The sequence below is a fragment of the Topomyia yanbarensis genome, chromosome 1, assembly GCF_030247195.1.
Source record: "Topomyia yanbarensis strain Yona2022 chromosome 1, ASM3024719v1, whole genome shotgun sequence".
In the NCBI taxonomy this organism is placed as follows: Eukaryota; Metazoa; Arthropoda; class Insecta; order Diptera; family Culicidae; genus Topomyia; species Topomyia yanbarensis.
The window spans coordinates 3,472,031-3,497,030 of NC_080670.1; the positions used below are offsets into that span (position 1 = coordinate 3,472,031).

Here is a 25,000-nt window from a genome sequence, read left to right on the forward strand (position 1 = left end):
TACAGCTTCGGCGTCATCAAATGGATGCGAACTAACCTGTAAGATCTTGAAAGAATATTAAAGAAGGTGTTTAGACAAGCGTACGTGTGACGGCTGTGGTAATACTTTGTGTCGTCATGGCGAACACAACGAAGCTAATACTGCGGGACGCAAGTATAGCGTACTTTACGCTCTCTAACCGGATCCTGACTGAAAATTTTTTTAATCAGGATAGTAATTATGTAGTCCAATTCTTTGGATCACTATTCAGCTAAGAACCAACCAGAAATGCGGCTCATTTTTTGACTGGTTTTACTGGAGAATTGCTTTTAGAGCGCAACATACGAGTTTTGAGGGTTGCACTCAATTATTTACATCTAGACAAAATCGTTTTGCATTCCATATTTTGCCGGCATTTCAATGATTTAAAGCAAACATTGGCTAACCTTCTCCAGTAGATTCCATACGGGAGGCGGTGTTGACTGTGTCTCCGAAAAGGCAGTACCGAGGCATCTTAGTTCCAACGATGCCGGCCACCACTGGCCCGGTGTGGATTCCTACCCGTATCTGAACGGGTTCGTTAGCACTAAAAATAAAGCATTTGAAATATCTTGCGTAACATTCATTAACTAAGAAAAGGGATTAAATTCTTAACTCTGTGGTTTCGAATTGTAACACATCCACACTAACAAACTCACTTATGTGGAATGCTAAAACATCCAGCAGCATCGAGTAAATCCAGTGCCATGGTAGCGATTTCCGATACATGCTTGTTGCCTGCAATTAAAAAAAGGCACACATTTTTCATTGTTAGTGAGAGAGGCCAATCAGAACGATGATACCACCATTTTTCACCGGAAGTCCCGATGCCACCATGTACGAGTCCCCGATGGTCTCAATTTTATACACGTCGTAGCACTCAATGCGCTCGTCAAACATCCGGTAGATGGAGTTCAAGAACGAAACCACCTGAAAGCAATTGAGTAACAATAAGTTTTGATTGAGCAAATAAACTTTACTTTTGATTGGTTAAGTTGCATACCTCCAACGGTGTGCACTCGGCGGCAATCTCCGTGAATCCGACAATATCGCTGAAAAATATTGTCACCGCCGAGTAGTACTCGGCAGGGACGGTTTGAGCCTGCTTCAACTGGGTGGCCACCGTTGCCGGGAGCATTTGAAACAGCAGCGAGTCGGATTTGCGTTTTTCCCGTTTCAACTCTCTTGCCTTATAGGCTAGGTTCACCGCGTACAATTGAATGGTGGCTACCGCATTGCGAACCAAAATGATGATTATAGGGGACACAATCAGCACCACGATGAGGATGGCGATTCCGAATGTTTCCATGCGGTCCGCCTTCTGCAGCACTTTCTGCACCTCCTCTCTGCAAGGGTGGAAAAAATGTCGAATGATTAAACATTTCCATGGAAACTTTTCACTATGACGTAAAGGAATATTTTTATTTAGGTCCCTTTGAAAATGTTCTCCTGAATAATGCAATACCTACCTGATGATCCATCTGACTCTGTCCTGTAGCTTTCTTAGCTCGTCAATGTAGGAGGCCATGGCTTCGTAGTAGGCGCGCGCTGTCGTCACATTCGCTGGTATTTGAGCATTCATCCGAATCGTAGCACTCCACTGTTTAATTTTCCCATAGTTTCGCATTCCACGAGTGAGATTTTTGTACATCGCTTTTAGCTTTGGAATGTAGTTCAACGAACCGTTCAGCAGTTCTTTACCCACAATGTCATGCTGGACGTACAGAACGTACGGTTCTGTCTTGAGGAAACCTCTTCCGTAGTAATTTATTCCGTACACCGACGAAATGTCCAAACTTTCGATACTTTTCAGTAGATTCTTGAAGCTCAACAAAAAGCGCCAGACCCCACTTTTGTTAGCATCCTTGATCTGGTTGGTCAAATGTTCCAGCAGAGCTCCGTTCACCGTCGTGTACCAATGCAGCACATCACGAACCGTACTATTCTCCGAGCATATATTATCCCGAAATTCCTCCAGTTCCTCCCGAAACTCGCTCATATTCAGCCAGGTTACTTTCCCGTCGTTCAGTGTAGCTATCATCATATCCGGCCAGGAGGACATATTCTCCAATGCTCTATCTGTCTCAAGAAACCCCCTGGTCAAGTTCCTTCGCAGCATGCTCCCGTTCGTGTAGATAAAGAATGCCACATCCGAACGTTCCTGCTGCAATCTAGTAACCACTTTGCCTAGGCCCGTTGCCATCGTGACTTGTCCTTCGATCTCGGTCGCCTCCATCCGGTAGCTAACAATGTCAATCATCTCGTACGATGTCTGTACAATCAGTGCCAGGATCGGAATGAACGGAAGGATGATCATCTGCATCAACTGAATCTGGCGACCGCGTTTGAATGCCGGATTCTTAGCCTCGGCACTGCAGCATCCCTTGCCGTGCCATTTGGCGTTAGCCGTACTCACGTCCTCCGAGCTGACCGATTTTATTGATGCACTATCCGCTCGAGAGACGCCCGGACGGGGCTTCATGGTGGACCGTTGCTGCCTGTAAATAGAAAGCAATGTAAAAGCTTAATATTCCTCCCAGTGGGTGGCTGTTCAACGCCGACTGTGTTCGGAATAGAGTATTTCTCGTTGTTGCTTTACTTGTTGATCTTTCAATGGAGACGCGAGTGACGAAGCTCGAGGCAGAGACGTAGAACGGAAAGAGTTGATTAATGTTACGAAGCCCTAGGAAGTGTTATATTCCGGGAAAAGTGGAAGATTATGGTTGGAAGCTCATGGGGTTAATAGTGTCCTCGAGGGTGTGTTTATGATTGAGATAGTTGTCAAAGGACACTATAAGAATGTTACCATTCAATTCTATCTTTGGTTACTTTTGCCTTATCTTTAACAAGAATACTACTCAATTCAGTGTGCTATTATTAACTTATCAGCATCACTTAATTAACATTCATCAAACTGGAGTCAATCGAAGGCGTCATCCTAAAACTCATTAACCATCGATTCGCGACAGTTGTTTTTCTTTGCAGCCGCAAAAATTCAAAAGGACATTCAACTCCGAAAAACCAGCCGTCAACCACCCAACTGAATCCGCTTCCAAAGCACATAAAATCAACCGCAAGGAAAGCACGAAACAAACGGCGATTGACCGCACTAAATCTCAGTTAGTGAGTGGCGAATGTGGTTAGTGCAGTTAGTGAATGGGAGACCGCGAGGATTGGGGGTAAAATAAATAAATCAATCATCAGAAAATCCCTACCGGCATCGACGACACCCGACACGATGCCTGTCGACTCCGAAAATGTCTATTGTAATCAGGCGGCGTCGTGCGCGTGATGGGAATACAAATAAAATTGTATACCGGCAGTGTCGTATCCAGGAATGTTCTATAATCCCAAAACGGTAAAGTTTAGAAAATAATTTTGAAAGAGAAAAGATGCTAATTTCGACTAAAAAAAATTGCAATCTGATTATGTATCCTGGAGGTTTGATGTCTTTGGGAAATTATATTGGGTAGATAGTAGTATTGCCTGAACAGCTTCTGTTCCTAGTAACTTTTCTAGATTAATTCGAAGTTCTAGAAAATCTTTCTACAGCAAAGTTGTCTGTTTGATATTTTTACGTATTATACACAGCACATTGGTTGGACAAGCATTAAGTTGGTGTTAGTTTACTGACGAAGAGAATTCGAAACATTAAAATAAGAAGAAAAAAAAGACATAGTATATTTTAGGTCTTGTGTCCTTACGCACAAAAATTTGACTTCGTCCAAAAAATTTTCCCGTCTGTGAATTTTGTATAGTAACAGGCGTTTGGATCTTTTAAACAAAGACGGTTTCGTTGCACATTCCACCTCGGCAAACAGAGCTTCTATGCTTACTATTGAGACATCACTCTGGGACCAGCCAGTTGTTTAGCGGGCACGTCACCAGTCACAAATAATGATATTAATGCTACATTTCGTAAAAAATCGAAAGAAAAAATCGTCAAAATTCATTTTAGAAGTAACTGTCATGTATTACTTTGTAGCGCCATCTACGTCCATTTTGTAGTATTAGGGTCATCTGAACAAAGTACAAACATAAACAAAGTCTATCAAAATAAAGAACCGATCTAGATCAGTTTTAAGTTATCTGAATCGAAACCAAAGTAATAAAAATATGCTTAAATGTTACCCGAGATACATTACCGAATATTAAACCAACAAAATGCATAGCCAGAGCACTAGCGGTTCTGCTCGTCGAATGTTGTTTCCTACCCGACCGTGCACCAGTACGAAATAGGTGATTTTTTTTTTTAAATTGCTTATAGTATTTAATATTTTATCGCTCTTTTTTCTTCTCTTTTCTTACTTCTTTATTTTCTCTATTCTTCTTCTCTTTCTCTTTTCTCTTCTTCCTTCTTTTCGCCTTCTTCTCTCTTCTCTCTTCTCTCTTCTTCTCTTCTCTCTTCTTCTTCTTCTCTCTTCTCTCTTCTCTCTTCTCTCTTCTCTCTTCTCTCTTCTCTCTTCTCTCTTCTCTCTTCTCTCTTCTCTCTTCTCTCTTCTCTCTCTCTCTTCTCTCTTCTCTCTTCTCTCTTCTCTCTTCTCTCTCTCTTCTCTCTTCCTCTCTTCTCTCCTTCTCTCTCTCTCTTCTCTCTTCTCTCTTCTCTCTTCTCTCTTCTCTCTTCTCTCTTCTCTCTCTCTCTTCTCTTCTCTCTTCTCTCTCTCTCTTCTCTCTTCTCTCTTCTCTCTTCTCTCTTCTCTCTTCTCTCTTCTTCTTCTCCTCTTCTCTCTTCTCTCTTCTCTTTCTCCCTTCTCTCTTCTCTCTTCTCTATTCTCTCTTCTGTCTTCTCTCTTCTCGCTTCTCGCTTCTCTCTTCTCTCTTCTCTTTTCTCTCTTCTCTCTTTTGCTTCTCTCTTCTCTCTTCTCTTTTCTCTCTTCTCTCTTCTCTCTACTCTTATCTCTTTGTTCTAACACCTCTGTTCGCGCTCATCTCTCATTTATCTCGCCTCTCTTCTCTCACTCTTCATTCCTTTTGTTGATATCTCTTGCGGCTCATGATGTCAGCATGTTTGTATACTGCTACAGCTCGTGGTTCATGAGGCGAAACGTTGAGATTCGAAGGGAACGACCACGACTAAGAACGCCATTAGCCACCATCTACCAAAGCGGCACAGAAAAATTAAAATTGCAGAAAAATTAAGTATTCAAAAGGTTTAAACTAAGTAATGATGGAAAAGTAAGCGAATGAGAAGAGGTAAACTAAGCCTTTCTAAGCCACCGAACTTCCCATCGTAATATTTAAGTCCTAAGAAATCATGGGAAAAGACCAATAAAAATAAATCAGTGTGACATCGAACTAGGACTAGGAGCTTTCCCTGAGAAGTGTAGAACGTGGTCTGACACATAAGTGTTTGGAGTAACGATCAGTTACATCTCTCAAAGACATCGACCACTCTATAGTTTGTTTCCACCTTAGAATCAACACCGTTCGGAATGCCTCGCTCCCTACCAGTTACCATGTACTTTGTCTTGTCAGAGTTAATTAAAGGGACAAATGCTTCTTCCACTGCTCAGCGATCAACGCCGATGATGTCCGGGAAGCCAAGCAGCATGTGAGAACTCGCATGAACAATAGATTAGAGAATGCAACGCCCTGCTACAATAAATCTAACGGCACAAACGAGTTGGCTGTCACTCCAGAAATGTTGACGCTTGCTTTTGACCTGTTCAGTGTCATTAGGACTGTCCATTTTTAATTTCTATGTGCTCAGCCCAGCATGCTGTACATTCGACTGCCATCTTTTGTTTGTTTACTTTTTGTACGGTTTAAATTCTTCATTTCCAAAATGTAGCGAATTGAAATTGAAGTGAACATTCAGGTTTTGGATGCATGGCTAAATGAAAACCCAAATGCGCAGCTTGGTGAGGCACTTTAGAATTCATCACGTGAATCATAAACAAGTTTGGGAAACACTACACACTTAATTTAAATTACTGGGTACAGTAAAATTTTACTGGGTTTTTGAACAGCAAACCGTTCGGTAATCAATTCAGTAAAACAATTCGGTTACCGAACTCCCCGTAATCCGTTCTATCCAAACGTCAAAAAATACTGATCAGTCAGTAGTTTCCTCTGAAAATGGCGATTTGACAACTGATTTGCTGTACCTGTTTTGTAAGTTTTTGACGAGGTTCGGTAATGTTGGTACAATTTTGCCGAACAATCAGTCAGTTTTTTACTGGATAATGTTTTTGTACCGAAAAAAACAGAAGTGCTGATAAATTCAGTGAAAAATATTGCGGGTTTCAGCAAATTATTCGAAAAATTACAGAAAATCGTTAAAAAATGAAAACTTTACCGCAATTTTTTAAATAATTTGCTGAAAGCTCCGTAAAAATATCACTTTACTGTGGTAGTCGTCAAAAGAAATTACCGAACAACTTTTGGCTGGCTTAGTGTGTACTCTTTGGATGAAGTGCCAGGAAGAGGCAGAAAAGCCAGACTTCCAATCGAAAACTGAAACAGGAAATGGAGTCTCTAATTAAGAAGAATAAATCAATAGAACAACCTGGAAACCTATAAAATGCAGAAAATCGCCAAATACGGTGCAGAACAAAAGCAACGTGCTGTAACAAGGGTGAGATTTATCAACTTTAGGCCGCTGTCGTTGAGTCGTAGTTGAGTGGAAAGTTTTTCAAGTCAAAAATTGATTGAAAAAATTCTTTTTTGTGCGACTCTTGTGTATTTGTATCCCCGATGATGAGTTTTACGTCATATTTTGAACATTCTTCGTAAATCTTCTCTAGCCTCAGGATTAACATGAAGAATAGACTTTCATCGATTTCCCCCTTCCCTCTCAGCATACGATCAATGACTCAACCGGGGTTAGTTATTTGATCTTCACATATTCGGGTCTGATATTGTTCTTGATACAGCTTCATGAATCAAGTTATGAAACTACAATAAATGAATTGAGATACGTCAAAAAACGGTTCAAAGCTGACATAGCAACAGCTAAATCCAAAATAGGTACAAATCTGTGGTATTTCATATTTTTTTTAAATTTTAAACTTTTTGGAATGTCTGAAACTTGCAGAATTCAAACAATCTTTTTGATCTGGCTAAGCCCCTGCAGTATTACCCCAGTATCGAACAAAAATTATCCATTCGCGTGCCACCAGACACGCTCGATTGCAAACACCAAAAAATATTTGAGTCTGCCTCAAAAGAGTGAGGTGGAGTGATGATGATTGCTTTTTTTATTTAAACATGGTTAAAAGTAAATTTGGGTACATGATTAATCACCTACAAGCAAACATTTCAATCACTCATACGTCATCAAAGGCCAGCAGTGTGCGCTTCTGTCAACATATTGTACATCCCTATGTACACGCATCATAGTAGTCGGTTGCTAGGTCGAGCCAGAACCACCACCACACAAATTGCACTAAATCTTCACGGATTATCTAGTCCGAAACCCCCCCCCTAAAACCACCGGCATTTGCGTTGCATTTATGTGTTCCCAACATCTCCCAGTCTGGATAAGGATACCTTTCTCTTATCTATATACCGCCTTTTCAAATGATGGCAATCATCGTCCGCGGTTTTCGTGGGAAGTAGAAATTCGCAATAACGGATGAGACAATGACACAATTTATTCGATATTCGCCTTTTGCTTTGCCTGAGTACTAAATCCAACCGGGTTCCGGAAGGAGAAAGAAGTTTCCCCCTGCAGAGAACATAAATTTGTCTTAGCTTGAGCTGCCAATGATGCAGCCAATAATGGGTTCCACCTCGGCAAGCGACTAGCATCTCGATCATTAGTTTCGCATTTCGCGCCAGTTTTTCACACCAACACTGTCATATTTAATCTTGGCTAGGGGCTGGTGGTGGGTTTTGGTGACAAGATATGTACACTTGTACCGGTGTGCGAGAGAGCGAGAGGGAGAAAAAAGAACGATAAATCTTACTATATTGATGCCGATGTCCGAGTGCCGAGGAAAAAAATGCAATTAATTTCCGACCGCACCACAGTTTTATGACTTTCTTTGGCAAACAAATTACCACTGCAGGAATCAAGGTGACGTATCAATTGAAACAAAACTGCAGTAAAACCAATAAGGTGATAAATTTCCTATCGTAGCTTACAAATTGCTGTGGAACACAATAGGGAGTTTCATAATTTCGAATTTGACTCGTGGTTGTTATTGATGAAACAAGCGTTACAATTGCAGTAGAGTTTATTTGCAGGCAGTGTATGAGCTGTGATAAATGTTCTATCTCTATGCATATATCTGTACACGTGCAGTTTGCAAATACAGCTCTGCTGGACGTAATGAAATTGTGTATCAACTCGTCGTCACGAGTCAATTTACATTGCCTGAGGCTTATGTGTTTAGTTTTGTGTTATACACACAGTTTGAGTAGGACAACCGAACGATTTTCATTTGTGAATTTGATGCAAATTGTCAGTATCTTTGGATCGTGCGCCACCATCGAGCTTGAAATATGTGGAGCAGCACGGTATTTTGTAAATGTACTTGAGTCAAACTCAGAGTTTTATACCTAATAACGATATTGAATTCGTTCTTGTTGATTGGGATATATCATCAGGGAAAGCCGTGAGTTAGAGAACAGTCTCCTGACACCTACCGTTTAGATTTAACTTTGGGATCGTTTTTTAATATTATTTATTAGAAAATAAACGCAATCTATTTTTAATTTTAAGGCTAAGTAACTTTTAACAAGAATTGTTTTTCAGTAAGTTCGTTTGAACTTAACGAAATGCCCTTTTTAAATGCTTAATAGCGTTCTATAGTTACGATTGAAGTTACGGACATCAGTACTTATTTAAATGATGCGAGAGGAGTAGGCTTTGCGCAAAGTTGTCACATTTTTTCACCGATTGAAAAACAGTTCTTGGTACCGCAAGTTTTGGCTTTTTTATACTGAAGAAATGAACCATTCAAAAGTATTCTTTTTAAGGTGAGCAAAATAATGTTGTCACTTTATTCAAAACGTCAGCAGTCAGAATTATCACCCGGGTCCCCGTCGATGCCTCCTTCGTCAACTACCCCCCAGATTTTTCATTGCTGTGATAAACCAGATAAGTGGAATGCTAGGAGAAAGAAGTCAATCGATGGTGCCTGATGCCTACTGCCACCCATATAAATTTGGTGAGATCAATCCGATATATAATAATTTTTATGATCGATTTTGTTGAATATATGAAAATACTCCAAACCTTTATCCCATTTTCCTTCCCTACTAACAAAACTACTAACATCCGTAATACCTATGAAGATTGCGTGAGTTTCCCGTATCTTCTTAAGGTGAAGATATGTGGAAGCCACGTTGCTAGGAGCCGACTCGCTTGTTTACATTAGGAAAAACTGAAATCTGAAGTGAAAATTCAAACGCACAAATGAGAGTTTCCGAACATTTTCCTTTGGTCATCTGCACATTGGCAGAAAATTTGAAGTTTTGTTAGTAAACGATTAAAGTTTCGCGAGTGTTTTTGCAGTGGTGTGTGAAAAAAGTGCATTTGAAAAAGTGCAATGAAAACGAGAAGAAGTGTTTCGAAAAGAAACCCCAAGTGAAGAGGGGTGATATTTTCGCACAAAATAGGAGCTACAGATGGCATTCCGTCAAAACTCGGATTGATCGTATAGGAAAATATTCTAGCTTCTTTAAGTAGCAGTTTCGTGGCAACGTATTTTTATATTTGCTTATGTCAGATACGTGGTTAGGCAGGGGAGAGGGGTGTGTGTGGCGTAGCAGCTATGTTGTGGCTCGCATCTATAATGTCCTTAAGTCCAGGTGTGCAGTGAACTATACGGTCGCATAAAAAGTTTTTACTGTATCAACAACCCCACGATAAGTGCGGTCGTTTTTGCTATGCTATGCTATCAATACTCATTTAAATGATTTCAATTAAATTTTTAAATATTAACGTAGTCCATTATTCGCATCAGTCGAACACTCGAATCAGCACGGTACAACCGTAGTCTGCGCGGCGGGAAAAATAAAAACTATGTAATTTAAAGCCTACTCCGATAAGCATATCATCCTCTCACACCCACGAATAAATATGAACCCATTCTCTTGTCTAGTTTACGATCGTTTATGATAAATGAAGAGAATGGAGCCGCCACAAACAAGTCATTTTCCACCAGATGAGTCCTGTCTGCGGCAGCCAGCTAGACGACCGACCACCAGTCAGGAGGCGGGTGGTTCGTGTGCCGCCAGGTAAGCTGCGATGGGAGCGTTTTGATCAATAATAATTTAATCAAAATAATTGCTGATGATGATGATGATGAAGGAATATTCACTCGACCGTGGTGTGATGATGGGTGGATGGAGGCTGCGAGCGTGCCCGGGGTGAGTGAATGAATATTTTTCCGGCAAAATTTAACTCCAATTTCGGAAGTATTTTTTTCCTCTCCTTTTCGCGCTATTCCTTTATTTGTTCAAGCTTAGATATCCGCGGCTGGCAAACTGGTGCGGGGTAGACGAAGCGAAAAATGTTTCGTTCGGACCAATTTGGAGCCGGTTCAATTTATAGGCTAAAGTTTGCAGTAACTCGAGCAGAAAATGACCAGTACGTACGTGAATATGGATATAATTCTGTTCAGTTGGCGAAAAATGTGTTTATTGCAACGCAAGACTAGTTCCGATTTAACTAGAAGGTTTAGTGAACCATGCTCAATGAGTTAATTTATATTCACATGTGGTATTAATATGGTCAATTTATATTCATATATTAACTAATATTCCAGCAATTAATATCGAATCAATCATTAGTCCTGCAAAATTTTATTTTTACCTATATATTTTGATAATGCTCTGAACGCATTATGTTTCATCAACCTGAATGTTGACATTCGAATAATTTACTATAGACGTAATATTTTTTTTTTTTATTCATTTCGTTTATTTGATAGGCACAAATGCGTTAGCTTGGCGGTGCCAAATTCTTTTGTTTTTACATTTTGGATATTTTAAAACTAGGAGGTTACAATGGTGAAATATTTTTTTTTAAAGAGAAAAATTTTACAGCTATCTTAAGACTAGAAATAAGATTCTATATACAAGAGAGGGAGCAAAAGATTTTTTTTATGAAAAATTTTAAAACAAGGAATTCAATAGTAATAGTTTTTTAGGAAATATTTACAGTTATCTTAAAACTAACAATATAGTTTGGTACACAAACGGGGGAAAAATATTTATGAGAAAATTCACCGGTGTTTTAAAACTAGGGATACAATTCTATAGACGTAATAGGAGATTTATCAAATGCGAACTGAGCTCTCATATACAGTGAAGACCCGATTTTGACGTTCTTATCAGCTTTTGGACCCGGCTTTGTCAGTCTCCCATGAAAATTCGCTTGATGGGCTCTGGCAGACGAACCAAGTCGAGTAAAGAGTAAATTCTTTCTTGAACATATTTTTCTTACCTTGCAGGATTCTTTTTTGTTTTAATTTTGCACGAGATGCACCCAACCAAGGCGGATACAGGTGGGCACATTTTTTTCTATGTGTGAGTGCGGTTGTCATTTTTCTTCTATCAAGTCGAAAAAACAAGAGGTTATAAAGAAGAAAAGCATAAACAAATAACGTAGTGGGCTTTTCTATTGCCAATTTTTTTTGTTTCGGTTCAGTCATGAGCCTATTTTCGCCATGTTTCTATTATCATTGTACCTATTTGAAGCCGTTGGTTAGAGCAGTGTCTGCCATCTTTATTCTACGCATTGAGTCAAATGATGGCGCAACAATAGGGGCACTTATTTATTCTCTTTTTATCGTTAGCCACAGAATCAGGATGCTCGTCCGATCATTTCTGTATATTTCCAGTGGCCCAAACGCCATGTTCAATTTTACAAGTATAAAATTAATACACTTAAAAGTGTCGAATGTTCCCACTTTTCTTTCTCTTCGTCTTGCTTTTTAACGATCTTCAATTAGCTAGAGGTTACCGAGTAGAGAAAGTCATGAAAAATTTAGAGCCATAGCACTCAAGTGAGAACAAGGATGTGAAATGTACAGATCGGAAAACTAGTTTATTTCAAATGGCTCAATGCGTTAGCTTACCGGAGCCGTGGATCTTTTATAGCATGTATGTAAAAAAAGTGGGTGGGTAAGAGCCATAGCCGCAATGAAGTAAAATAGAATTAGGTTTTCCCCTTCTAACTTGTGCCATAAATTGTCATCAGAATCTCCTAGTAAGTCGATGGGCATGATTTTTTGGCTAACTTTACCGTTTTCCCGAAAAAAGCATGTCCCGGAAAGAAATTTTCTGCGGCAATGCCCTTGGAATTTCATTGTTTTCTAATGGAGCTAACAATTTCTATACGATTTTATCGACTTTTGCACATACCTAGTTTTTTTGGAATATGTATGGAATTAGCAAGCGTTTTTCCTTTTTTTCCAATTTGCAACTTTTTTCAAAAATATTACTGCCATCTTGTTTTGTTTTGTGTGTATCTTTCTTGTGTACGTACCCGGTGTACGCACAGAATGTTTAAACCTAAGTTTGCATACTGTTCGCTTGGATTCGATGCTCGAGGCAAGCCTGTACACGAAAGCATAGCATGTTTGATGTTGAACGCGTGCACGAAATTTTGTACACAGGTGCAAACTTGTCGATGTTCATGGGAAGTCTGAGTATTAGTAGGCGAACCGAATGCAAAGGCACATACCAGGAAAACGAAGGAAAGAGTAGTAAAATAAACATATTGGAAATCCTCAAAATGTACATTAATTAGAGAAAATTAAATCAACCCTTTATGCAAAGAATTGCCCGCTGTTTCGGCCAGAAAGATTGCGATTTAGGTTATGGAGGCCTTCTTTTTGGTCTTCTTCGACAGCAAACCGGCCTGGATGTTAGGCGGCACTCCACCGTAGGCCATGGTCACACTGGAGAACTATTTGTTACGCTCTTCGTCATTTCGAATGGCCAGCTGCAGAAAACAAATTTTTGTTATCACGGGCAGTAGCGATTCCTGCTAGCTTCAATACTTTGGCGGAAAGATACTCTATCACTGCTGCCAGGTAGACGGGTATTCTGGCACCGACACAGTTGGCGTACAATTCAACTTTTTTAACCTGTCCACCTCGTAGACTGTAGGTACGAGTTTGCTAAAAGCCAATCGAAATTGTCTTTCCTCATTCTAATGACACTTCTATTTTCTGTGGGTTCATTGCGATACTGTACTGTTTGTGCAGCGGATAAGCAACAAATTGGCTGATACAATTGATTGCTTGGTGTATTGATAACTATAGTGGAACGGTTTAGCGCTTCTGCACTGTGCAAGGTACCCGTTTGATCGAGTCGTAACAAATAAACGGATTATATAAGCAATTCGGTTTAAAATTTTATTAATTCGGAATATTATTCATCCAATTTTGATTCCTGGACTTTTTACTGATTTATACTATATTGATCACGATGATATTGCTGCTTGTGAAATACAGTAAAGACCCGATTTTCTCAGAATTCGATTTTATCAGCCCCCGATTTGATCAGTTTTTTGACCCGATTTTGTCAGCCTTATATGAAAATTGATAGTTGGTAGTTTGATAAGCTCCAGCAGACGAACCAAGTTGATTTCGAGTAAATCCTTTCTTAAGCATATTTTTCTTATCTTAGATATCCGAAATATGCAAAAATAAAAATTTATCCAGAGGGGTAGAATGCACTGCAACAACAGGGCAGATTGCTCAGTGAACCTGATATAAAGGTAAACACCATTTATATGAGCTAAAAATCATTACATGAGCCACACAAGCACCTTATTTTTTTTGTTTATATCTCGAACTGCAATTGATGTACGGTTGTGAAACTTTGGTATGTTTACTATGATTTATAGGAATTTTCAGTAACTTTTGATCAAAGGAAGAGGAGCATTTTACCCCATCTTCACCCGTAATGGTGGAATGTAGTACCAACGATTGGCGCTTCAACGTTCATCGGAAATTAAATATTCATACTAATATCATTTTAATTTACTTCTACCACATATTTCTATGTTTTAAGCTTTTAATTTTATGACTTTGTTTAGAATTCCGGACACCTACCAAATTCTTGTTGAGTATTGGCTATTGAAAAACGAATTTGGCCTTTTGAACCTTTACCCTGTGAGAATAATCAGTTTTCGATCAATTTACTTCGAATTCAACGAAGTATACTTCAGATTCGGTATTAGAACTAATAAATTGCATTCTGTTTTTATGACTGCAATTATGTACAATGTTTTACGAATTTTGACCACTCATTTTTGCACAATAAATCAGCTGATATTAGTTTCCTTTATGAAAAAATCAGTAGATTTTAAAGAGATTGATATCTTCCACTATTTGAATCACTGCAATGCGAAAATATAATAAAATTGTGAACAAGACGAAAGAAAAATTCTAGTTACTGTGTGACATTTGTTTCTCGCCTACTACAATTCGAGCACAGCAATTCAATAACTGTTTAAAGCAGGTATCTGCTACGCTGCCATGATTTCTATGCCAACATCTAAAACGTCGCGTTAGGGTCGATCCACAATAAACAGAATCACTTTCATTCAACACAATTCTATAATAGTCGAGTTCATTTAATTTGTTGGTGCACCATGGTGTAAAGTTTATGTTATTCGCCGACATGTCCAAAACAACACATTTCTTCAATCAGCTATCTAATATTTTGAGACTTTTTAACAAATGTCTCAAAATTGAGGTACTGTACGGTATACAGTACCTGACTAGTGAAAATCGAGCTTCGAACAAAACAAGCAGAACAATTTGAACTGTCAGTGGGGCCCATAATTTGTGTGCGCGCTGAGATGTTGACTTATGTCAGTTTAATACAAATGGGATAGGGGTGCCATATACGTGGTTTAAAGGGTGGAAAAGTTGACTCAATAAAGACGCTAGGACACTTTCAGATAAATATACGTTGACAAATTTGATGGTGCACGAATTTCGAAGCAGTGGGACATTCGCATCGAAACGGTATAACGTTTGATCTTTTACTGTGTGTTAAACCGCCTCCCACTAGTCAATGCGATAACGTTAGTCTTGATTTTAAATTCCAACTTTTTACTTTCTATTCTAACGTACACTGTCTCCTGCGAGGCCCACACTTCGCCGTTGGAATAAAAATTAGATTATATGTACATAAATTGCAGCACCTGTGAATCTTCTTTCCACTCTCACCGTTCCCACAGAGAATCCGCTCGAAAGTTGTATCTACTGCAACCCGCCAATCCGATGGCGCACTGATAATCCAAGGAAGCAGCTAGTAAAGAAGAAAAAAGAACACCACAACGCCCCACTAATGGAACACCAACCGAAAGGACGAAACGACCGCGTCGAACTCAGCGACAGGACTGAAACCGCCGTGGAAATGCGGTGATCGAACAGGCTAAAGCCAGAGTCAGCCAAAACACTGCTGTAAGCCGGCGGCAAACCAAACGAATGTCCTTCGAGGCGAATCCCTCAACCGCCTGTCCGAACACGCATACACACCCCCACCCACATACGGGTTACAAATACAGTCAGGCAGCCAGCTAGCGACCGGTTTCTTTATAGGACCGAATGCATGCAGACTTATAGGTAGTACACTTTTTTCTCTGTCGCGTCGTGCGATTCGGTGTTCTACCGCGATACAATCTGTTGATGGCATCCCAAAGAGCGAAAGATAGTGGGTGGCAAGGAATTGAAGGAGGTGGGGGTGGGTGTCCTATCATCGAGGTTGGAACCTTTCGCCATAAAATATATCGCTGGCTGTTTACATTTAATTGGAAAAGATTTTTTTTGAGCGCGAAAAAGCTGAGTCTTATATTTAAACATAAAAAGTACGTGTTGCGTGCAATAAAATAATCTCATTAAAAGCGTTGCCATAGATACGAAAGTCTAGGGTGGAAACGATAGAATTCGATCTGCAAAGTTTTTTTTTAAAGGAGAGCAATTAATTTGCAAGTGTCATGAAACCAATAAGATCCAATAAGATCCTTCAACCATATGTGTCAAAGCACAAATGTTTCGCGGTCTACCGTTCAATTTATGTGAAAAATTCTGTCGGGGAAAACAACGGATACAACGCTGAAAGACGACCAAGTGCTGCACCGACTATGTGGTGAAATGATGTGCCCCAGGGAGTGATGGAATCGAATAACCAACTGGTATAGGATATTCATCAATTTACTATCATCACTTTACTCTTCACCGCACACAACGATCACTAAGCTGCGTATAAGGGAGTTTTGAGCTCATGTAGCACTTTTATTGACCTTGATGTTGAATAAAAAAATGACTCTACTGCGTTATGGTGACGAAAAGTGTGACATTTCTATATCGAAGTATTACTGCACAGTTCATGTATGGCGCATTTTCGATTGTTGTGTTATTTCTCATCCGATATCCAGTCGTTAAATTTAATTGGCAAATAATAAATATTTGCTGAATTTGCATTGTGAGGTGAAAGTATTTGAAGATGAACTTTATAAAAGCTCTAAGATTCGATCCTCTGACCTTCTTAGAAGTTAGAGCTATACTTTTTGCTGTACATTTTTTTTATAAGAAATTAAAACAACACAGCCTACTCCGTCAACAACCGATAAGTGTGACTAATAAACATATTTGCATCCCGCAGCGCTATAATATTGTTCAGTTCACCCCGGGAAAGTGGAACAGTCACGCACGATTCCAGCAAACGAATCAATTGCCGTCGGATGAGCCGCCCGTCCCCACCATCACCCGTCGCACTGACCGTCAAACCTTCCGCCACACGCAAATCCGTTCTCGGGAGTGGGTGGGGTCGCATGGTCGGCCATACAGCGTAGACGAACGAAACCATGAATGGAGCCCTCATCTGATGGTGTTGTTTTCGTTCGGCTTTCTTCCCTCGCCTACTACCATCACTGCATGGACTGACTGACTGATTGTGTGCTGACTGGCGCTCAAACCAGTAGGATGGTTTTCCTCGCCGTCCTTCCAAGCTTGCACGAGTTACTGCCATAACCACCAACACCACAACAACAACAGCCAGCGCCACAACATGAGGTTTTGTTTACACGAGCCTTTCGCCGAGCCAACCAAATCGGCGCAACTGGTGGAATCGATGCTGGTGTGAAAATGTGTGACGACATGTGTGGGGTATACTGGCTGGCGTGCAGGTCGAGCCCGTGGTGTGTTCGAAGTCTGCGGCAGTCAAGTCAATCATTCCGGTTCGATGGAAACCACAGCAGCCATTTTTCCGGTAGTTTACCTTTAAGATCGTTAACCCTTCCGAACTGTGAGCGAAGAAAAAGGTGAAATTTGATTCCTAGTAAACCATCGGCGGTCCGTAAATAGAAATCTCGATGACCTTGTACATTCGAGATATATTGATTGTTGTGGGAGAGGGGTTGCAAAGTAAAGAAATGTGACTTTCATTTCTCGATATGCGACCCGTGTTTGTATCCTCATTTACGATACGTGAAATCTCGCCTTCGTCGTGAACAAACGTAAGGATGTTTATCTTTTCCATTTGGCTACCGAGCAAACGAATGCACGTGTACCTGTTATTACAATGCTGGCTGTGGCCAAAATAGCAATTTGCTGAATATGTAGGTGACATTTACAATCGTGTTTTGAACTATCTAATGCGAAAGGTATGCGTGGATTTTTTCAAAATGATTTTTAATTTGATCAAAGTAGCTTTGCATTGGAGTTGACATATGCTGATTTCGGTTTTAGATCAGAGTCGCCCTAGGTTCGCTCTAATATTTACAAAACCCATACAAAAGTGACAGCTCAGAGCGAACCTAGAGCGACTCGATTCTAAAAACGAAATCAGCAATAGAGTAGTTGTAACGGAGCTTTCAAAGGTCGAAAAGATGCACCCTCTTGTACATTAGCAAAAGTTTAAAAGCTGTCGTGACAACATCACCTAATTCGAAACAGCAAGTAAGCCATGAATTTGCAAACTTTTCTCAGCGATGTTTGAAGCTCCATCAATAACGCGAGTTGCCGAAATGCAGCCGATTTGGGTTCGATTTATAGCCTCACACATTGACTCTATCATAAGAGCAAAAACGGTTCAATGATCCGTTTGACGCAGAATGATAGTTGATTTTTTACTAAAAAAATGCGTATCCATCGGAATCATGCATGTACTGAGATGGCGCCAAGGGATAGTTCATGTCATCAGCTGGGGGTGTATATTGAACTGTACATTGGAAGCGAGAAGCTTTTCTTGCATGCAATCTTTCGTGATATATAGACCAACACACTTTACACGACTTACCCAAATGTGTGCAAAGATTCACCCAAACTACTGTGTAATTTCCTTGATATTCGTCTAAATGAGGGAAAACTGTAGGGTGCGGTTGTGATTTGTGAACCACATCAATAACTGTTATTATTGAATCTACTGATCTCTGTTGACATGAACATGCCTGTCATTATTATTAGCAATACAAAATGGCTTGTTTCCGTCATTTGTGTTGGCGATATTTGAAGTCCTGGTTTGCAGCCGGTTTCAAAGGTAAGTTTGTGCAAAATATTCCTTAATTTACCAAACAGAAAAGGCAGTTTTCATGAAGATTAGGTACGTTCAATTATGTGAACCGTGATTCGAACAGCAGCATCCCAAGCGAAACAAACCTGTGGAATAGTCCAAAGCAAATCAGAGAGCGATTAATGCGATTTGTAGCTTAGCGAAGACCCTACCGTTAGAAGTCGGTTGTTTCACCGCGACATAAGGGGTGCTTGGAATACTTATGTTCTTTTTCAAGTGTGGTATATTTTTGCTTTTCTCATTCTTCATTTCAATAATTCATCGCATGATTGTCACAATATCTAATATCTATCTCATATATTGTAGTATACGAGTCGTAAGACCATCTAACCTTTACTGAATTAATGTCTAATTAATGTGTTGTTTCGCTCTCGCCGACACTCAAAAGAACACAAAGACGAGAATATGTTGAAAAATGGCGACACTCAAATGAAAACAAAAATATGCAATGAAAATGGCCACAAAATTAATTGAACGCTCACAATAACATACAGATGCTCGAGCTCTTCGCGATAATACAAACCCGGGCGCAAACGCAATCATTCACGCATACCTACGCCTACGATTTCGCAATCGCAACGTCCTAACAATTAAGCCAATGTGGTAGCACTTACAAATTTATAAACGCGGGCTCATGTACCACCATACAAACGCCCACTCTCGCGCGATAATGAAACAAAAATACTGAATTTATTTACACTACAAGATTACAAGTCGCACGGCGTCATAAACCTAAACCTCAGTGGGATGTGGGAGCTCATTTCCTTTCTTAAGTTGAACCGCTCACTCAAAATTAAACATTAGAATGGCTCGTGCGAACATTCCCACCGGAATATTCATAAAACAGGACATAAAAAGCGCCCACGCGATCAAGCGTTAACATAAAATCGCTCGTGTTCTTCTCGACAATACAAATCTGGTCCCGCATGCGACGTTAACGTTAACATACAATCACTCGAATTCTTTGCTTCAGAACAAAATTCCTGGTTTAGCACAGACTAATTGCACAGACTCGAAAACATAGAAACATTAGAAATTATGACGAACAGCATTATAAGCAATTACCGACAAAAATCGTTGCAATCACCAATTATAGTCATTGTACACTATATGATCCCCAAATCCTTCCACACGAAGCTATGAGCCAAAGCTCGGCTAGATCGTATCAATCCGTGGGGGTAATCGGTTTTTTTATCAGTTTTTTTTTTCTTTGTTTTACATTTCAAGATTCTTTAGGATAGAGAATTACAATTTTGAAATTATTTTTATATTTGATAAAAGCTATCTTAAAACTATGAAAATACAGTTCGATATACAACAAAAAGGTACAATCGATTTTTATTAAGAGAAATGAGGATCAGATTTTATTACCCAATTGAAACTAGGAAAATTTTCTATTTGCAACGGAGGCTTATGCCTAAGACATTTTTTTTAAAGGCATCACATCATTCCGTCAAAACAGGCATTGGGGTGATGACGAAAGCAGTCACATCCTTGGACTGAGACCTGGTGTCACAATACCCGTCACATACCCAGATAACGTGCTCGATGTCACAGTAGCCCTCATCACTAGCGCTAGTAGCCCTCATCACTACTCTTTGCGAGCCCAATACGTCGAAAATGCGCCTCGGAAATCTTGACCCACATCTACCTGCCTGAACCAAGTCTTCGTTGATGCCTTCTTTATAATAGAATGTTGCCATCGTCTAAGTTCTTCGTTGCTCCACAAAGTTTGCCAATTGTTGAGTATCCTCTGACGCTGAATATTGAAAAATTCATTGGAGTCTTTCATAGATGTCACCTTCTATTGCGCCCACCTTACCTAGAGAGTCCGCATCTACATTAGTAATAACAAGGAACCTTTGCTTAAAGGTAACCTGGTAAGTATTTTCAGATGAAGTCCTCCAGAAAATACGGGAATTGCTGTGACCACTTCCTTGAGGTGTTCCATTTGGCGACCCAAGAAGAGATCGTGTCCCTGAGACTCTCGGGTTTTTACGAGGAATCGTGAGGTCATCAGGGTCACACTTTACATTGAAGAAGGAAACAGATAATAGACGTGGTCGGTTTAAGACCACTTGGAACGTTCCTTAAAGGATCGCATCAGTTTTTTCTCGTTCAGTTTGTATGCGGGGTATATTTAGAAGATATTCGGGATCCCCTGCAGTAGGGACACTTTTGACCGCCTTGTTTCTACAATGGGTAGCTAATTATTTGCAAAGAATGCAGCTTATGACCCGGGCCATACTAGGCGGACTGGTAGATGAATCCGGTCCAAGAGGACAAACTTTGTCAAAGCTGAAGCTGACCCGATGAAGGTCACCAGAAACGAAGACCACGAAGAAGAAGTTTTCTTATTCTCTGCGATGTTTACGGAACGCAATTGCTTACAGTCCAGAATATTCACTGACCTCAGCATGGAGTACCCCATACTTTTGCAGATATTTGCATGTCTGCGCCCCAATTGGATGATTACTCCATTGATCTCAACTGCCCGTTCAGGTACGTAGACACGATACTTTTGAGTAAAATCTTTGCGGCAAGCATTTCTTTGTTACCCACAGTTCAGCTATCAGTAGCGACTGGCCCACAGTTCAGCTATCAGTAGCGACTGGCTCAAATGACACGCATTCCCCATGTTATCGGAGATTTGTGCCTTGCCGTGATATTTTTTCATCATTTTCTCGATGAGAAGGATTAGGAAGTGTTAGATTAGGGATAAAGAAAATAACGACACAGATAACATAGACAATATGGAAGTATTCTTCACTTCCAATGGAGTAAAAGACACTTCTCGGAGAGTGGATATATCATATTCGGATGAAATTGATTACTAGCTATGTTTTTGTAATAATTGAATCAAACTGTTCCAGCCTTACAAGTTTCATTCAACTATTTGTTATTAGTTTTATTTTTTTTTGTGCATTTTTTGTGGTACAATTTATATTTAAAGTAAACAACAACTTTTGCATATTGACATAGTTTTTCTTTCATTTTCTCTGTATTTGCGTACGTTTTGTAGCAGGACTCGGTTTGGCTTTTGCCCATATCATTCTATTGATAACAAACTGTGTATTTCGCTTCCTCTTTCGTCACCACGAGTCTGTAGATTCCCCTTATAATTTCACTATTTCAGTTAGAGCTCCAAAGTTTCAGAACAAACGAATCGGAAAATGGAACAAACTCACTGAGATGGATTAAAAACTCGCTGCTCAAATTAAAACAAATTTCCGTTTCGTTTCACCAACAGCAAACAACCTCATTTTCGCTCAATATCCGAGGACGATGTTAGCCGGTTTTCGTAGTTTTTTAGCATAGAGGACACCGTCCTGATCACCCTCATCTAGCCACAAATTAGGAGGACGACGCTCACTGTTGTTCGTTGTTTATTAGCTGAGAGCCCGTCTCGGCTTCCGATTCCTGCCGCTGAAATGCTGCGGCACGGTTTCCTTCCAACTATAAGAAACTGAACAAGTTATTTCTATTCGATTAATATAGTAAAAAAAATCACCTACCAACTGTCTCAGGAAAGCATTCATCGCAAATCGAACCCCATTATCGTATCTATTCTGTTCCACCGGAGTCACCAACGGATCTCTAACTGCGAAAATTTCCCCACTTCTACCGCCACCGACATCGGCCACCGCGGTTAGTGGTCTCAGTTCGGGTGCGGCATTTACACTCTTGCTCCGATCCAGGAGGGCAATTTTCAGATATGGTAGCGAAGGTAGATCTGCTGGCTGTAGTCGCTCGTTTCCACCCGGGTACACAAAACTCTCCCCTGGTAACGATGATGATGAGGAACGCTTACCGTGACCTCCGTAGCAAGCGTGACCGAATGCGGCACAGCCTCCTGCGAATGGGAAATTTGCGTGAGAAAATTATCTATTGGTTGTTTTTTTTTGTTTGAGTGTAAGGTTTTTAGTTTAATTTAATTATTAATCGATATCGTTGTAAAATAACGTTGACAAGTTGATTCTAAATGACTCAGTATGACATTGAACTAAGCATCGCGCAAAGTTGTGTTTGAATCAAAAAACTAACCAAATGTGAAAAATGAAAATCACTTTATTCCTTTCTGATTTGACACTACCGTCTTTCTGGATGCCTGTATATCAACTATGATCATTGTCCTTCCAGATCGTTATTCAGAAGATAATATAATTAAAACGACAATATGGGCTGGGGCTTTCGTTATATAATGAAGCGGAAAGGACTAGACACAAAGCAGGTGACCATTCGTGAACATTTGCATTTGCCAAAAAATTTAATTGACCTTGTATTTTGAAGAAATCACTGCCATTCAAGAAAACTCCGGCAAACAACCAACCACTTGCACATTGTGTGCAATATCATATTTATCGTTTTACCACCCACAGCCGGAACAAAGATTTAACCCATCATCGTACCTGATATGAAATTGCTTCCCGCTGTTTTTCTACTAAAATTTCCCCGCATTTCCTGAGTTGAACAAACGAGCTGCGGAGCGAAATTGATCGAATTATCTACGATGCTTGGTTCGGTTAGTTGAAAATGCAATATTCTTGTTATTTTACTTTATTGAGTAAACACTGTGCAAAGCTTAAACGTACAGATTTGGACTTATTGGTTCCACAATAAACAATTTATTCTATCAGTTAATAGCAAATTATCTAACAGTTTACAACATGACACATGAAAGAATGATTCTTCTACAAGCCTTCAGTTAAGTCTACATGAATCCCATTGCTATGGGTGGTTTTATTTGGTCCGCCAAGTTAGTGGTTTTGCACCTCAAAGTCGATCTCCAAATTCCAAATACATATGACACTGGATGACGCATCCAATCGAGTGTCAAAATAGTCGTAGAAAATTCATACGATCATGATTCGAAACATCCGGATTGTAAAGCTACGATGACGATGATGATGATTATGCTGTGAACTGTTTTTCGTCAAGTAGCTATTTTGATTAATGCTAATTTGATCTCAATTTAATATTACCCTTCTTTATATCATGAGCTGTTTTTATTTCATTGATATTTATACTTTCATTTCGATTAAAGTTTCTCTTGATTTATAAATATTTTGTGACTATTTAATATGAATTTATTATCTATTCCATATTATCCTTGTTCTTAGCATGAGCTGTTCTTTAAACATTCGTTCATTTACTAATTTCTTTTAGATTTTTTGTGTCATACAATCTAGATATTCACTTATTTTTAGCCATTCGTCACATACGATCATTTGTTACCTTCGACCTTTTGTTATATCATCAAGGACAGGTACTCCTTGTTGTACATCACAATGTATCTCATCTACAACAGAACTGAAGTACTCTGCTGTTGCACACGACAATGCGCTAGTGAACAGTTGCTCATAATATGGTTTATTAGGTGGCTTACTTGCCGTCGTTTGTATGCCGGCATCAATTGAATTTGCTGCACTTTCTTTCAAATCGTCTCATTTCATCCGGCAAACCACGGCCCCCGTACACAACCTGTTGGAAGCAGCGGAAAGCAATGGAGTGACATTGTCTTTTGTTGATGTTGTTGTTGTCGTTGTAGCATACGACAACTCCACCGTCGCGTCAAGCGTTGTGCTCATTTATTTGCTACCCTCAACCTTCCTTACGGTGGACAGATAGACCGAAAGAGCGAAAGAGGAAGAGGTGCAGTTTAATTCGGTTTCGTTATGCAGTTGCATTTGTGGTTGCTGTGCTTCACGCTACATGTTGGCAAAACAACATTTAATTTCCTTCTCGGGACAGTGAACAGTACAGGGTCTCAAACGGTGCCATCGACAGCCACAAAAATGAGCCTGCCTGTGTCGAAGGTACGTTCTTGGCAGGCTCTTTTGTCCTCCTGATAGATCCGTCATGTGTCGCTGTTACGCAATGATTTTGCATTGTCTTCAATGAAGAAAGACTTGTTTAGTATATTGCATAATAATTGTTTATAATTGTTTATAAAAAGACTAGTTGGAATGTAAAAAAAACGAAAAATATGATTTAATCCGTTCACACATTTTCTTATCCAAAATAAACTGGATCATAACGCACAAATTGGTTACTGTTTCGTAACAGTCGATTTCCCGAAAGTGCACATTGAAAGAAAATCGAATAAGTGGCAATATATAATAAAATCAACAATCATGCGATTATCACCAATTACAGTCAGTCTACATAATTTATCAATAACCGGGTTGCCTATTGCCGCATACAGGTAAGTGTTTGCATTCATTTGAAATGTCAAACAAGCTGGCTTTGGTAGTTCGGCGTCCATGGTGTGAAATTTTTAAAAGGGAAAATTTTGATATTTCTAGGCCTGCTATTCGCTGTCGTAAAAATCGCTATTGTTTCACAAAGTTCGAAAAGACGAACGACCTACTTCAGCATTCAGAATAACCTGGCTTAACTGGCACGACTAATATACTTACGTTTTCCGCTGGCATTCTGCACAAGAATCGTCACGATGACCAGGCTGATACAAACTATCGAAAATTGCGGCATT

The 25,000-nt window shown here is 39.8% G+C and overlaps 3 protein-coding genes across 4 annotated transcripts in view; all 3 read right to left on the minus strand.

Annotated features, from left to right (window-relative positions):
• Window positions 1–420: 420 nt before the first annotated feature.
• On the minus strand, window positions 421–15,320 carry LOC131693344 (uncharacterized). The gene is made up of 6 exons (XM_058981090.1): window positions 15,137–15,320; window positions 1,488–2,516; window positions 1,022–1,364; window positions 822–948; window positions 678–756; window positions 421–565 (listed from the first exon to the last, which is right to left on the minus strand). Exons 2-6 carry the CDS (start codon window positions 2,498–2,500, stop codon window positions 421–423), a joined length of 1,707 nt encoding a protein of 568 aa, XP_058837073.1. The 5' UTR covers window positions 2,501–2,516; window positions 15,137–15,320.
• On the minus strand, window positions 4,309–4,647 carry LOC131693349 (uncharacterized; the record flags this gene model as incomplete). The annotated part of the gene is made up of 2 exons (XM_058981104.1): window positions 4,309–4,422; window positions 4,600–4,647. Coding segments are annotated over 2 exons (162 nt in total), but the record flags the coding sequence as incomplete, so codon positions are not given.
• Window positions 15,321–21,370: 6,050 nt separating the features above from the next.
• Window positions 21,371–25,000, minus strand: part of LOC131676627 (uncharacterized) — a 36,422-nt gene continuing 32,792 nt past the window's right edge. For both annotated transcript variants that reach the window (XM_058955823.1, XM_058955822.1), the window contains exons 3-5: window positions 24,927–25,000; window positions 22,023–22,360; window positions 21,371–21,963 (exon numbers count right to left, since the gene is read on the minus strand). In XM_058955823.1, coding sequence (XP_058811806.1) covers window positions 21,877–21,963; window positions 22,023–22,360; window positions 24,927–24,999 — 498 coding nt within the window. In that variant the 5' untranslated portion in view covers window position 25,000 and the 3' untranslated portion in view covers window positions 21,371–21,876. The remainder of the gene's footprint in view (window positions 21,964–22,022; window positions 22,361–24,926) is intronic.

Bases quoted from the DNA above. Each gene is read 5' to 3' on its own strand.
- LOC131693344 (XM_058981090.1), bottom strand. From the start codon at position 2,500: ATGAAGCCCCGTCCGGGCGTCTCTCGAGCGGATAGTGCATCAATAAAA. The intron at 949-1,021 runs GTATGCAACTTA...AATTGCTTTCAG, and splicing joins CCGAGTGCACACCGTTGGAG to GTGGTTTCGTTCTTGAACTC. The intron at 566-677 runs GTGAGTTTGTTA...CTTTATTTTTAG, and splicing joins TGTTTTAGCATTCCACATAA to TGCTAACGAACCCGTTCAGA.